This window comes from Salvelinus namaycush, chromosome 2, assembly GCF_016432855.1.
Source record: "Salvelinus namaycush isolate Seneca chromosome 2, SaNama_1.0, whole genome shotgun sequence".
Taxonomy (NCBI): Eukaryota; Metazoa; Chordata; class Actinopteri; order Salmoniformes; family Salmonidae; genus Salvelinus; species Salvelinus namaycush.
This window is the reverse complement of record NC_052308.1, coordinates 73118365-73133380: the sequence shown is the minus strand read 5'-3', so window position 1 is coordinate 73133380 and position 15016 is coordinate 73118365. Positions and strand designations below refer to the sequence as shown.

At 45.4% G+C, this 15016-nt stretch overlaps 1 protein-coding gene across 1 annotated transcript; it reads left to right on the top strand.

The window, feature by feature from the left end:
- Positions 1–432: 432 nt before the first annotated feature.
- On the top strand, positions 433–14665 carry LOC120018198 (synaptogyrin-2-like). Its single transcript, XM_038961271.1, has 5 exons — positions 433–675; positions 6654–6786; positions 9349–9453; positions 9705–9841; positions 10286–14665. The coding sequence occupies exons 1-5, from the start codon at positions 556–558 to the stop codon at positions 10535–10537; spliced, it is 747 nt and encodes a 248-aa protein (XP_038817199.1). The 5' UTR covers positions 433–555; the 3' UTR covers positions 10538–14665.
- The last annotated feature ends 351 nt before the right edge of the window (positions 14666–15016 follow it).

Here is a 15016-nt window from a genome sequence, read left to right as displayed (position 1 = left end):
TTTGTGACTGCAATGTTTACTGTTCATTTCTAATAGTTTTTTGTTAATATTGTTTTGTCTTCTCGCTTTTGTTTGTTGTTTATATCACTTGCTTTGGCAATATAAACACATGTATTCCATGCAAATAAAACCCATTTGAATTGAAACTGAATTAATGAGAGAGAGAGACAACTGAATACAATTAACTATTAGGGAGATGTCCATTGTTACAAAACAGACAAATTAAAAATATTTTTGGCGAATAAAAGTGGATAGCCAATTATGACTTCTGTCTGCTACGTTTTCACAAAGAGATCCATATGATCATGTTTATGACCAAGTGAGCCACATCGTATCAATATTGTTCACTTTTGTGTGAAATTACATTTTCACGACGGCCCCTTGGGAGATAGCACGCTACGTACGTAGGTGTAGGCGTTATTTTACTTTCAGGAAACTCGGTGGCGAAAAAACAAGAAGGCGGTTGGTAGTCTCGCTATCTGTGTTACACGGAAGATTCGTGGCTAAATCAACAGTTGCTTGTCTTGTGACTTGTGCTGAACTTGAGCGACAGAAATGGAGGAGACCGGGGGAGTTGGTGGCGCCAGTGCGTACGGAGCTTCGCTCGCAGGCGGTAGCTTCGACTTTCAGAAGTTCGCTAAACAACCGCACACTATCGTGCGCTTCTTGAGTTGGGTGAGTTTGACAAGGCAAGGAACACAGAGAGTAATAACTTGAGTTACTTATTGACTCAAATGTTTCAAGGAAGTTGAGCACAGAGGATTAACGTTAACACATTGTCTAAGTAACGTTACCTGTCACTTTGTCTTTGTATAATTTCAAACGCAACTGAGCGAACTATGCCGTTTGTGTTAATTGTTGATCTGATCATCCCGAATATATATTTTTACCACAGACAGCCCTTTAATTGCTTATTAGCCAATGTGTTATTGTCGACTCGTATTCCTCTTGATAGATGTATAATGTTACAGCTGATGTCACGACACTGCAAAGTACAGCTGCTCACGCGGACGTGCGACAGTTGCCAACCGTATTGACAACAACAATCAGGATACTATTGAAGCGATAATGGGTGGGGGCGGGAGTCATTTCCAATTCATTGCATTTTTGTCATGATAAATTGATTAGGCCTAGCTATATGCCTAGGCTACACTTCCAACTAGGCTTACATGGAGCTTCATTGTGTAATATCATGCATATGGACTGACAATGTATTGAAGATGTTACCAACACACCCACACAGACCGAGGGGAACTAACCCCCATGTGATGCCTGTGGCAGCAGCTGCTGCTGTTGTTTAGAAACACGACGCAGAAGTATATATGAGATTTAAAGGATTCACACAGCTTGAACTAGGCTAGCTGAAGTGAAACTTAGTGAACATTGTTTCCATTGTCTGATACAGGTGAGGTTATAGGACAAAGGAAGTAATGGGACAACAGCCTAAAGTAGCCTAAACACATAGACACGTCTGCCTTCTGAGATACCAGGGCCTGTTTGTCCAATAATGACAATCACGCACTCAAATTAAACTCTAAGAAAAGTCGTTTTCCCTCGACATTAGGCCTATTCTTTGAAATAGCAAAATACGTGTCATATAGAAGTGAGTGGTAGCAGCACACACTGCCAGCCCATTTTGGTTGGTCATCAACAGCCATGTTGTAATGTCATGTTGATCCACCAGAAGGCAGCGAGAGGGACTTTCCAAAGAGGAAGAGAGAGAGAGAGAGGCCCAGTCAGTCTGTGGTCTGATATGACTAGTGGTAGAGTGTAATTTTAGGGATCTTCCTGGTTTGATTGGTCCATTAGGTTTGAGGAACTCCAAAAAAATGTTGTGTGGCTGTGTGTTGCATGTGCGCGCATCGACATCTACTTTTCAGATGCCCCTAGGCCCTGTTCAATAATATCTGACCAAGACCAGATGCCCCTAGGCCCTGTTCAATAATATCTGACCAAGACCAGATGCCCCTAGGGCCTGTTAAATAATATCTGACCAAGACCAGATGCCCCTAGGCCCTGTTCAATAATATCTGACCAAGACCAGATGCCCCTAGGCCCTGTTCAATAATATCTGACCAAGACCAGATGCCCCTAGGCCCTGTTCAGTAATATCTAACCTCAGGTCTTGTAGCTAGCTACATACCACCAAGATGTCTGTTGCTCAAACAGTATCCTCCATACAGAGACATACACTTAACAGATAACACTAGAGCCACACAGTGTAAATTGTCAGTCTAGTTGGTCTATAAGCCTGAGCAGTGTAGCTTACCAACATGTAAACAGTGTAACACAGTAGGGTCTGTGACTCATGGCATCCTATTACCTATATAGTGCACTACTTTTGATCAGGACCCATGGAGCTCTGGTCAAAAGAAGTGCCCTATGTAGTGGATAGGTAGCCATTTGGGACACTACCTAGGTCTGGACAGAATGTGCTGTCTGTCGACACAACCACTTCTCCTCCCTGCTCCCTGCTCCCTAACGGTGGGAGCAGAAAGGGGCAGATGGGAGGTAACCCCATCTAGCCCCCCTCCCTCCAGTGCTCTCTCTAGCAGTGTCTTCCAAGGACCCTCTCATATCCAGCGGAACACACACTCGTCATTGCATAGACACACACACACACACACACACACACACACACACACACACACACACACACACACACACACACACACACACACACACACACACACCATTGTTGTATGACATGGCGTAAGGAAATAACATGTGGGTTATCATCTGTTGGTGCTCTCTCACACTGTTTCCTTTGTTTCTGTCTCTCTTCCATCACTCTTCCTTTCCCTCAGTCAGCAGACTCTCTCTGCTGTTGTTGAATTCTCTCTCTCTTCCCTCAGTCAGCATTCTCTCTGCTGTTGTTGAATTCTCTCTCTTCCCTCAGTCAGCAGACTCTCTCTGCTGTTGTTGAATTCTCTCTCTTCCCTCAGTCAGCATTCTCTCTCTCTGCTGTTGTTGAATTCTCTCTCTTCCCTCAGTCAGCATTCTCTCTCTGCTGTTGTTGAATTCTCTCTCTTCCCTCAGTCAGCAGACTCTCTCTGCTGTTGTTGAATTCTCTCTCTTCCCTCAGTCAGCATTCTCTCTCTCTGCTGTTGTTGAATTCTCTCTCTTCCCTCAGTCAGCATTCTCTCTCTGCTGTTGTTGAATTCTCTCTCTTCCCTCAGTCAGCAGACTCTCTCTGCTGTTGTTGAATTCTCTCTCTTCCCTCAGTCAGCATTCTCTCTCTGCTGTTGTTGAATTCTCTCTCTTCCCTCATTCAGCATTCTCTCTCTGCTGTTGTTGAATTCTCTCTCTCTTCCCTCAGTCAGCATTCTCTCTCTCTGCTGTTGTTGAATTCTCTCTCTCTTCCCTCAGTCAGCAGACTCTCTGCTGTTGTTGAATTCTCTCTCTCTTCCCCCAGTCAGCATTCTCTCTCTCTCTGCTGTTGTTGAATTCTCTCTCTCTTCCCTCAGTCAGCAGACTCTCTCTGCTGTTGTTGAATTCTCTCTCTTCCCTCAGTCAGCATTCTCTCTCTCTGTTGTTGAATTCTCTCTCTCTTCCCTCAGTCAGCAGACTCTCTCTCTGCTGTTGTTGAATTCTCTCTCTTCCCTCAGTCAGCAGACTCTCTCTCTGCTGTTGTTGAATTCTCTCTCTTCCCTCAGTCAGCAGACTCTCTCTCTGCTGTTGTTGAATTCTCTCTCTTCCCTCAGTCAGCAGACTCTCTCTCTGCTGTTGTTGAATTCTCTCTCTCTTCCCTCAGTCAGCAGACTCTCTCTGCTGTTGTTGAATTCTCTCTCTCTTCCCTCAGTCAGCAGACTCTCTCTGCTGTTGTTGAATTCTCTCTCTCTTCCCTCAGTCAGCATTCTCTCTGCTGTTGTTGAATTCTCTCTCTTCCCTCAGTCAGCATTCTCTCTCTGCTGTTGTTGAATTCTCTCTCTTCCCTCAGTCAGCAGACTCTCTCTGCTGTTGTTGAATTCTCTCTCTTCCCTCAGTCAGCATTCTCTCTCTCTGCTGTTGTTGAATTCTCTCTCTTCCCTCAGTCAGCATTCTCTCTCTCTGCTGTTGTTGAATTCTCTCTCTTCCCTCAGTCAGCATTCTCTCTCTGCTGTTGTTGAATTCTCTCTCTTCCCTCATTCAGCATTCTCTCTCTGCTGTTGTTGAATTCTCTCTCTATTCCCCCAGTCAGCATTCTCTCTCTGCTGTTGTTGAATTCTCTCTCTCTTCCCTCAGTCAGCATTCTCTCTCTGCTGTTGTTGAATTCTCTCTCTTCCCTCATTCAGCATTCTCTCTCTGCTGTTGTTGAATTCTCTCTCTCTTCCCTCAGTCAGCAGACTCTCTCTGCTGTTGTTGAATTCTCTCTCTTCCCTCAGTCAGCATTCTCTCTCTCTGCTGTTGTTGAATTCTCTCTCTCTTCCCTCAGTCAGCAGACTCTCTGCTGTTGTTGAATTCTCTCTCTCTTCCCCCAGTCAGCATTCTCTCTCTCTCTGCTGTTGTTGAATTCTCTCTCTCTTCCCTCAGTCAGCAGACTCTCTCTGCTGTTGTTGAATTCTCTCTCTTCCCTCAGTCAGCATTCTCTCTCTCTGTTGTTGAATTCTCTCTCTCTTCCCTCAGTCAGCAGACTCTCTCTGCTGCTGTTGAATTCTCTCTCTTCCCTCAGTCAGTAGACTCTCTCTCTGCTGTTGTTGAATTCTCTCTCTTCCCTCAGTCAGCAGACTCTCTCTCTGCTGTTGTTGAATTCTCTCTCTTCCCTCAGTCAGCAGACTCTCTCTCTGCTGTTGTTGAATTCTCTCTCTTTTCCCTCAGTCAGCAGACTCTCTCTCTGCTGTTGAATTCTCTCTCTCTTCCCTCAGTCAGCAGACTCTCTCTCTGCTTTTGTTGAATTCTCTCTCTCTTCCCTCAGTCAGCATTCTCTCTCTCTGCTGTTGTTGAATTCTCTCTCTCTTCCCTCAGTCAGCAGACTCTCTCTGCTGTTGTTGAATTCTCTCTCTCTCCCCTCAGTCAGCAGACTCTCTGCTGTTGTTGAATTCTCTCTCTCTTCCCTCAGTCAGCAGACTCTCTCTGCTGTTGTTGAATTCTCTCTCTTCCCTCAGTCAGCATTCTCTCTCTCTGCTGTTGTTGAATTCTCTCTCTTCCCTCAGTCAGCATTCTCTCTCTCTGCTGTTGTTGAATTCTCTCTCTTCCCTCAGTCAGCATTCTCTCTCTGCTGTTGTTGAATTCTCTCTCTTCCCTCAGTCAGCAGACTCTCTCTGCTGTTGTTGAATTCTCTCTCTTCCCTCAATCAGCATTCTCTCTCTGCTGTTGTTGAATTCTCTCTCTTCCCTCATTCAGCATTCTCTCTCTGCTGTTGTTGAATTCTCTCTCTCTTCCCTCAGTCAGCAGACTCTCTGCTGTTGTTGAATTCTCTCTCTCTTCCCTCAGTCAGCAGACTCTCTCTGCTGTTGTTGAATTCTCTCTCTCTTCCCTCAGTCAGCAGACTCTCTCTGCTGTTGTTGAATTATTTCTGTCTCTCTGGCTTTGATCTCTGTTTCTCTCACTTTTCAGTTCTCTCTTTTTGGAACTCCCCAGTAACTATCTGTACCATTCTCTCCCGTTGTCTTTCTTTCACTGGAAAGAAAAACTATTTTGTCTCTCTCTTTTCCATCGCATTCTCAAAGGAAACACACATTTCTCTCTCTCTCTCTCTCTCTCTCTGTCTCACTAATACTTGAAGAGGGAATTGTTGGCATCTCTGGTCACAAGTATGTCAGTGCTGCTGGGTCACATGACGGTGGTGGACCAGTAACAAGACAGAGACTGGAACTGAACTGACTACAGAGGCCTGGGTCCGGTTCATTAGGCACCAAATGGAGAGAGAAACTAGACTAAAACAGGGAGGGACTTCCTGGACTTGTCCAATAAGAAGTGTTCATTTTTGTTTTCAGTTGTAAAAGGTTTTCTGTTGTCCTAATGAACACGCCCCTGGTGTTGGCATCGGGCCCTAGTTTTTCTGTTTTCACAGTCGTTGGAATAGAAAAAGGGAGAGCATAAATGGATAGCGTCGCCTGTTAGAATATCTTCCAGAAGACCTCTCATTGTATGTTTCTACTGGCCCCATCGTTGATAGATGACTGGATGGAGAAATAAGGCCCTGTCGTTGATAGATGACTGGATGGAGAAATAAGGCCCCGTCGTTGATAGATGACTGGATGGAGAAATAAGGCCCCGTCGTTGATAGATGACTGGATGGAGAAATAAGGCCCCGTCGTTGATAGATGACTGGATGGAGAAATAAGGCCCCGTCGTTGATAGATGACTGGATGGAGAAATAAGGCCCCGTCGTTGATAGATGACTGGATGGAGAAATAAGGCCCCGTCGTTGATAGATGACTGGATGGAGAAACAAGGCCCTGTCGTTGATAGATGACTGGATGGAGAAACAAGGCCCCATCGTTGAGGGATGGAGAAACAAGGCCCCGTCGTTGAGGGATGGAGAAACAAGGCCCCGTCGTTGAGGGATGGAGAAACAAGGCCCCGTCGTTGAGGGATGGAGAAACAAGGCCCCGTCGTTGAGGGATGGAGAAACAAGGCCCCGTCGTTGAGGGACGACTAGATGGATAAATAAACATGCAGGTCACAGTCAAAACAGTCAAATTGAAACTTTCCTCTCTTCCCCTTCTTAGATTTTTTCCATCGTGGTCTTCTCCTGCATCACGGCGGAGGGATTTGTCAACAATCCGCACAGCTCCTACGCGCACTGCGTCTTCAACCAGAATGACTCGGCGTGTCACTACGCTGTGGGCATCGGTATCATAGGTAAGTAGTCTAGTGGTTCTGGGTTACAGGTTCTAATCCCAGGGCTGACTGAGAAAATGGTGTTGGGTGAAGTTGCCCCAAGATGCGGATCTTGAGACAGTTAAGCATTTCCCCCACTAATAGTTAGGATTGGGGAGGGGAAGCTGATCCTAGATCTGTACCTAGGGGAAACCACCCTTGAGTGGGAAAAATCTGGTCGGGGCCAGGCAGCAAACAGGATCAGAGATGGCATCTCCCGCCGTTGTGCCCTGGGTTCAGATAACAGAAAAATAATTGTTTGTGTCTCTGTGACAATCGACAATAGAAGGTATCTCTTTATGCAGAGCTATGGTGTAGTGGTAACACTCCCGGCACATCTCATAAAACGACTCCCCGCAGGAGACTGGGGTTGATTCCTTGTCTCATAATACGACTCCCCGCAGGAGACTGGGGTTGATTCCTTGTCTCATAATACGACTCCCCGCAGGAGACTGGGGTTGATTCCTTGTCTCATAATACGACTCCCCGCAGGAGACTGGGGTTGATTCCTTGTGTCATAATACGACTCCCCGCAGGAGACTGGGGTTGATTCCTTGTCTCATAATACGACTCCCCGCAGGAGACTGGGGTTGATTCCTTGTGTCATAATACGACTCCCCGCAGGAGACTGGGGTTGATTCCTTGTGTCATAATACGACTCCCCGCAGGAGACTGGGGTTGATTCCTTGTGTCATAATACGACTCCCGCAGGAGACCGGGGTTGATTCCTTGTCTCATAATACGACTCCCCGCAGGAGACTGGGGTTGATTCCTTGTCTCATAATACGACTCCCGCAGGAGACTGGGGTTGATTCCTTGTGTCATAATACGACTCCCCGCAGGAGACTGGGGTTCAAACCCTGCGTCCTTCTTACTGTTTCTCCCACTTGCCTGACTCCCCACCCAATTTCCTTACAGTCTCAATAAAGTGTTAAAATAAACTGCTCAAAAAAATAAAGGGAACACTTAAACAACACAATGTAACTCCAAGTCAATCATACTTCTGTGAAATCAAACTGTCCACTTAGGAAGCAACACTGATTGACAATAAATTTCACATGCTGTTGTGCAAATGGAATAGACAAAAGGTGGAAATTATAGGCAATTAGCAAGACACCCCCAATAAAGGAGTGATTCTGCAGGTGGTGACCACAGACCACTTCTCAGTTCCTATGCTTCCTGGCTGATGTTTTGGTCACTTTTGAATGCTGGCGGTGCTCTCACTCTAGTGGTAGCATGAGACGGAGTCTACAACCCACACAAGTGGCTCAGGTAGTGCAGCTCATCCAGGATGGCACATCAATGCGAGCTGTGGCAAGAAGGTTTGCTGTGTCTGTCAGCGTAGTGTCCAGAGCATGGAGGTGCTACCAGGAGACAGGCCAGTACATCAGGAGACGTGGAGGAGGCCGTAGGAGGGCAACAACCCAGCAGCAGGACCGCTACCTCCGCCTTTGTGCAAGGAGGAGCACTGCCAGAGCCCTGCAAAATGACCTCCATCAGGCCACAAATGTGCATGTGTCAGCATATGGTCTCACAAGGGCTCTGAGGATCTCATCTCGGTACCTAATGGCCGTCAGGCTACCTCTGGCGAGCACATGGAGGGCTGTGCGGCCCCACAAAGAAATGCCACCCCACACCATGACTGACCCACCGCCAAACCGGTCATGCTGGAGGATGTTGCAGGCAGCAGAACGTTCTCCACGGCGTCTCCAGACTCTGTCACGTCTGTCACATGTGCTCATGTGCTCAGTGTGAACCTGCTTTCATCTGTGAAGAGCACAGGGCGCCAGTGGCGAATTTGCCAATATTGGTGTTCTCTGGCAAATGCCAAAAATCCTGCACGGTGTTGGGCTGTAAGCACAACCCCCACCTGTGGACGTCGGGCCCTCATACCACCCTCATGGAGTCTGTTTCTGACCGTTTGAGCAGACACATGCACATTTGTGGCCTGCTGGAGGTCATTTTGCAGGGCTCTGGCAGTGCTCCTCCTGCTCAAAGGCGGAGGTAGCGGTCCTGCTGCTGGGTTGTTGCCCTCCTACGGCCTCCTCCACGTCTCCTGATGTACTGGCCTGTCTCCTGGTAGCGCCTCCATGCTCTGGACACTACGCTGACAGACACAGCAAACCTTCTTGCCACAGCTCGCATTGATGTGCCATCCTGGATGAGCTGCACTACCTGAGCCACTTGTGTGGGTTGTAGACTCCGTCTCATGCTACCACTAGAGTGAGAGCACCGCCAGCATTCAAAAGTGACCAAAACATCAGCCAGGAAGCATAGGAACTGAGAAGTGGTCTGTGGTCACCACCTGCAGAATCACTCATTTTTTGGGGGTGTCTTGCTAATTGCCTATAATTTCCACCTTTTGTCTATTCCATTTGCACAACAGCATGTGAAATTTATTGTCAATCAGTGTTGCTTCCTAAGTGGACAGTTTGATTTCACAGAAGTATGATTGACTTGGAGTTACATTGTGTTGTTTAAGTGTTCCCTTTATTTTTTTGAGCAGTGTATATATATTTATGAAGTATCTCTTTATTTCTCTAGCCTTCCTGGCCTGTTTTTTCTTCCTCTTATTGGACGCCTACATGCCGCTGATGAGCAACGCAAAGGAGAGGAAGTACGCTGTCATGGCCGACCTGGGATTCTCAGGTGAGGAGGGGGTAAGGGGAGGTGTGTGTGAACCTAGGGTTGTGGTGTGAGGAAAGAGCTTCCAGGCACCTAGGTCTTGTTCATCATAGCACCACATGGAAGAAAACGGACTGAAACGGGGAGGGACTGCCTGGAACGTACAATAAGAAACACAAATTAACATTTTCAGTTGTGTTCCCTAATGAACGTGACCCTGTAGGTAGTTGTAGTGTAAATAAGTATATTCCTTGTTTCTTGTCTGTTTGTATCAGGTGTGTGGACGTTCCTGTGGTTCGTGTGTTTCTGCCTCCTGGCTAGCCAATGGAGTCGTACGCTTGATGTCAGTGGATTCCCCCAGGACGCCGCCCGCGCCACCATCGCCTTCTCTTTCTTCTCTATTGCCACCTGGGTGAGGAGGACTGTCACTACAGCTACAGCTGCCTCTCCTTTACTACAGCTACAGCTACAGCTGCCTCTCCTTTACTACAGCTACAGCTGCCTTACTGCCTCTCCTTTACTACAGCTACAGCTGCCTTACTGCCTCTCCTTTACTACAGCTGCCTTACTGCCTCTCCTTTACTACAGCTGCCTTACTGCCTCTCCTTTACTACAGCTGCCTTACTGCCTCTCCTTTACTACAGCTGCCTTACTGCCTCTCCTTTACTACAGCTGCCTTACTGCCTCTCCTTTACTACAGCTGCCTTACTGCCTCTCCTTTACCACAGCTACAGCTGCCTTACTGCCTCTCCTTTACTACAGCTACACTATGGCCTGGTCATACCTTCACCACACTGACTGACTTATTATTTCATGAATTGATTTATTAATTGACCCCTCTTTGTGTCTACAACAGGGAATCCTAACCTACTTCGCTTTGGGGAGATATCGCCGTGGTGTTGCCGATGTCACCCAGAGCATCTACGCTGAGCCTCCGCCGGAGCAGCACACCCCTTACCCTCCGACCTACGCCCCCTCGGCCTACACCCCCACCACCTACTCCCCGTACCCTTCCAGCGCGCCAGACGACTTCCAACAACCCCCCTTCACCCCCAGCACCATCACCACCACCCAACCCCAGGGGGACTACCAACCCCCCAACTACTGAGGGGCTCCGCGGTGAAGTTTCCCCTAGGTGCAGATCTAGGATCAGCTTCACTTCCCCCATTCCTAACCTTAACCATTAGTGGGGGAAATGCAAGATCTGACCCAAGATCAGTGTCTAGGCCAAGGGGCAATTTCACCAAACTATTACTGGGATAGAATTATGGAGAAAGGAAGAGTGGAAGCTCCTTATCACCAGACCTGGGTTCAAATACTATTTGAAATATTTGTTTTGCTTTTGTCTGTCTGGAGTGCAAGGTGGGTGGAGTTTGCACTCTGTCAACTTTTACATTGGTTTAATTTGCAACAGGGAAACTGGATGAAAGCACAGACCGATAATGGTTTTAAATAGTGTTTGAACACAGGTCTGCTTACTACTAATTCAGTGGATGATGTGGTTAAAGGGAGACTTCTACCCTGAGACAGGGGTGCAGCTGAGGGGCAGGGGCAAAAGTCAGAGCCTGGTCACGTGACACGGGAGACTGGAGGTCACATGATTTGGGATATGCGAAAAACGGCCGATGAGAGCTCTCGTGGGAGGGGCAAGTGCTTGCTTTAGCTAATCAGTGTGCTTGTCTCCCCCTCTCTGTTCAGAACTCTAGTCCCCTGCTTCTGTGTTCCAGAAGGAAGGAGAATGTGTATCTGTCAGAGGAGGCTGATGGGGGGAAGCTATAGGAAGACCTGCTCATTGTAATGGTTGGAATGGAATAAATAGAACGGTATCAAATATGGAAACCACATGTTTGACTCGGTTCCATTTATTTCATTCCAGCCGTTAGTGAGCCGGTCCTCCTATAGCTTCCTCCCACCAGCCTCCTCTGGTGTCTGTACATACTAGATATTCATAGTTGAACCGCCAATTCTTTGAATGGCTGTAGTGTGTTTTTTAAAAACATTTTATCTTTTTGTTTTCAATTTAGCACAATTATCTTGATGACACGCAAGCACAGTGTTTTATTCAATGTCAAAAAAGTATGTTTATTTAATTGACCAGTGTATCGTGAGACTACTGAATTCTACAGCATAAGCCAAATGCCCAAGAAAGCCTTATTATTAATGTCCTATGTATAAACTGCTGGGCTTTTGTCCCACTTCAGGAGCCGTAGACAGACTTTTGTTGTGTCCCAAATGGCACCCAATTCCCTTTATAGTGCACTACTTTTGATCAAGACCCATAAGGCTCTGGTCAAAAGTAGTGCACTATATATAGGGTGTCATTTAGGATACACAAGTCCTTTTTCATAACTCTTAAATCCTGTCTATCTGATAACAGTCAAGGTAAAGCCATAAAAAGCCTAAAGAAAAAAACACATTAAAGCGCTCATTAAATCACACGTTGAAAACACAAGGCTTGTTTGCTCAACTGATCTGTGTAATATGCATGTTCCTATCTAGTCATTATGTATTGAGTTTTCAGTCATCTTTTTATATGTCTACTGTCCACAAAAACTATAGCAACTCTAGGGGTTGAAACCTGGCTGTAACCAGGAGATAAATTAGAGTCCCAATTCTCCAATCTTCTCCCAAAGTGTGCACTGCACTGGCCTACTTTTTCCCCTGTGGCTTTGACAATGGTGGAAACTCCCTCCAGCCAATCCTTACACCAGTGCTTTTAGAACCATGTGCACTGGAAAAGGGTGGAGAATCGGAACATAAGTCTTCCACTGCCGCTACATAAAGCCATCTATGGTTTGTATTACTTTGTGGGTTTCCTATCAGTCTTTCTGAGTCTGAGACCACTCCCTGCTTTGTACTACTAAAGGTAAAAGTATAGTAATTCATGAATAAATCCTCTTACTGCCAAGACTGACTTCAGGAACCTCAGTGCAGCAGCTGGGTCATGTTCATTAGGCACCAAATGGAAGAGAAACCGGCTACATATGAACATTAACAAACACACAATTACCAAACTTCAGAAGCTATTTTAAATACATTTTCTTGGTCCTAGTGTCATTAGATGTTCAGAGAACATTGAGGGGAGTTCCTGCTTTCAAAACAAGTAAAACAGTTGGAAGGTTTTCATCGGGCAAATGCTTAGTTTGTTTTTCCATTGCAAAAAGTTTTGCTGTGGTGTGCACTAATGAACACGATCAAGAGCTGTGGCTGTATAGCTCCGGTCCACCAAGGTCCAAGTGTGCTTTGGCACTTCATAGATTACTACTTCAAATCATCTGACTGACTTTAAATGTAAATCATACAGGACTAACTTAAGCACTTGATAACAATACAATACTTGGGATTTCATCAATTGCTTCTTTAAAGTGGCAGTCTGCAGATACATTTTTGGTTGTATTAATGATATGTACCAATTGATTCTTGAAGAATAGAACTTTATAAATGCCTCATGAGGTTAGTTCAATTGCTGTACCCCATCATTTACTCCCATGTTTGTGAACAAAGTAAATGTAAACAAACACTATTTAGCCTCAAGATGGTTAACTATAATTCTGATATCATGGATGGTCAGTCCTCGTATACATAACTCTATGAGTTTCAGCCCTATCCCTCAGCTTTTTACTGAAACGGGTGGAGAGACGATTTGTTATTGTTTCAACTGCTGATTGGCGTTTTAAAGGACAAGACTGAAAACAGTAGAATCCATTGAAGAATGGCTTCTATGGACATGTTATGCACTTCTCCTTAACAAGAACCCTGGTATACTTTGTTGACGGTGCCTTAGACGTACTGTATGTAATGTTGACACCATGGTGACCTTGAGTCCACCATAGACAAGCATAGATGTACATATTCACATATAGATGTGTGTAGGTAAATATAGACACACACATAGATAAGTTGTATATAAACACATCATAGGAGTCCACTTGGCCAAAGGGAAGACCTCACTGAGTGTGTCCAAAATGGCACCCTATTCCCTATATAGAGCACTACACTGTACGGGCCCTAGTCTAACGTTGTGCACTACATAGGGATTAGGGTGCCATTTGGGACACAGTGGTGTATTTATTAAATATGAGTGATGCTACTTTGCAAGGCTAGTAGTGGAAACATTTTGGGAGGGTAGAAACGCTCCCTCTATTTATATGTATACAGGACAGTGGAGGCTGCTGAGGGGAGGACGGCTCATAATAATGGCTGGAATGGAGTGAATGGAATGGTATCAGACACGTGGTTGTCTTATGTTTGATACCATTCCAGACGTTATTATGAGCCGTCCTCCCCTCAACAGCCTCCACTGATAGTGTCACCAACCATTTCAACTTTCCCACTAGTGCCAGTGTGAAGTGTCCTTCCTACAGAAGGCTCAAACACGGTGGTGTATACACTCTATTTGCCCAATCAACCTCCTCAAACTGTCCATATATTTACATTATAAAACCTTGAACACAATCATTTGAAGCCACGATGACACACACTTGAGCAGAAACTGAAGGGCATATTCAGAATTATCAAACTGTTGCCTTGTGTTCATACATGTCAGGAGATGTGTGATGTTGCAATTTGTTGTTTGCAATCCTGAACATACCCCCTAGATGTCCAGCTTGGCCTAGTGAGGCGGCGTCTACACAGGCAGCCCAATTCTGATCTTTTGACCAGTGAGATCAGATCTTTTGCCCATAATTGGGCAAAAGATCAGAATTTGGCTGCCTGTGTAAATGCAGCCTTACTGTTCAAATGAAACCTCACCAGTTAGCAACCTTTGTATCTATGATTGATTGATAGCCAAGAGTTGTGTAAGTATGTGATTTGTAGTTTAGTATTGGGACTGAGTTAATTGATTGCATTTTGTTTTCTGTAGTTGTAGGGATGATGTGTATATTTCACTTTTTGTCCATTGTGTTATCGTGTTAGATAACCAATGATGTATATGATTTTGATTTACCTCTTGATCACCACCACCACAGATCTAAATGAAAGTGTAGATGAGTTTATTTTACATTTATGAAGGTAATTTGCAAATTGTGTCACACTTCCCTATAACACACAAAAAACAATAGCACCAGAAACCTGTTAGTTCAGTTGTGTTCTATTGAATCCATTGTTGTATAATAATTAGGAAGTGCCTTTCAACAGCTGCCATGTTTGTGATGTCACAAGGTTCTAATTCTGTTCTGTCTAAATGACATGTGTGTGTCTGCGTGGGGCAGAATAAAGTCTGCCTTAAATCCAATATTTGGTTGTATTTTTTTTAAACCAGTCAAATGATGTTTACAAGTCCAGATTGAAGTGACTAATGTAACCATACTACAGTACTGCGTTGGGGATTTCTGTGTTACCATAAAAATAATCTTAATTGGCAGCTAGTTATACTGTACAACAACGTGCCAACTGCCAAGACCTAAACAGGTTATTTCAGTCAAGGCTAGTACATTGGATTGCAATCCAATGCCATTTCTTTGTCAGTTACTCGGGTGATTGGCAACTATAATGTTAATGTTGGGTGCATGTTTCATGTGCTCGAGAAACACTGAATTGCTCCTATACGCACAAAAAAGCTTCTCTCAAATGTTGTGCACATGTG

Coding starts and splice junctions, on each gene's coding strand:
- LOC120018198 (XM_038961271.1), top strand. CDS start 556: ATGGAGGAGACCGGGGGAGTTGGTGGCGCCAGTGCGTACGGAGCTTCG. Junction 676..6,653: donor TCGTGCGCTTCTTGAGTTGG/GTGAGTTTGACA, acceptor TCCCCTTCTTAG/ATTTTTTCCATCGTGGTCTT. Junction 9,842..10,285: donor TCTTCTCTATTGCCACCTGG/GTGAGGAGGACT, acceptor TGTCTACAACAG/GGAATCCTAACCTACTTCGC.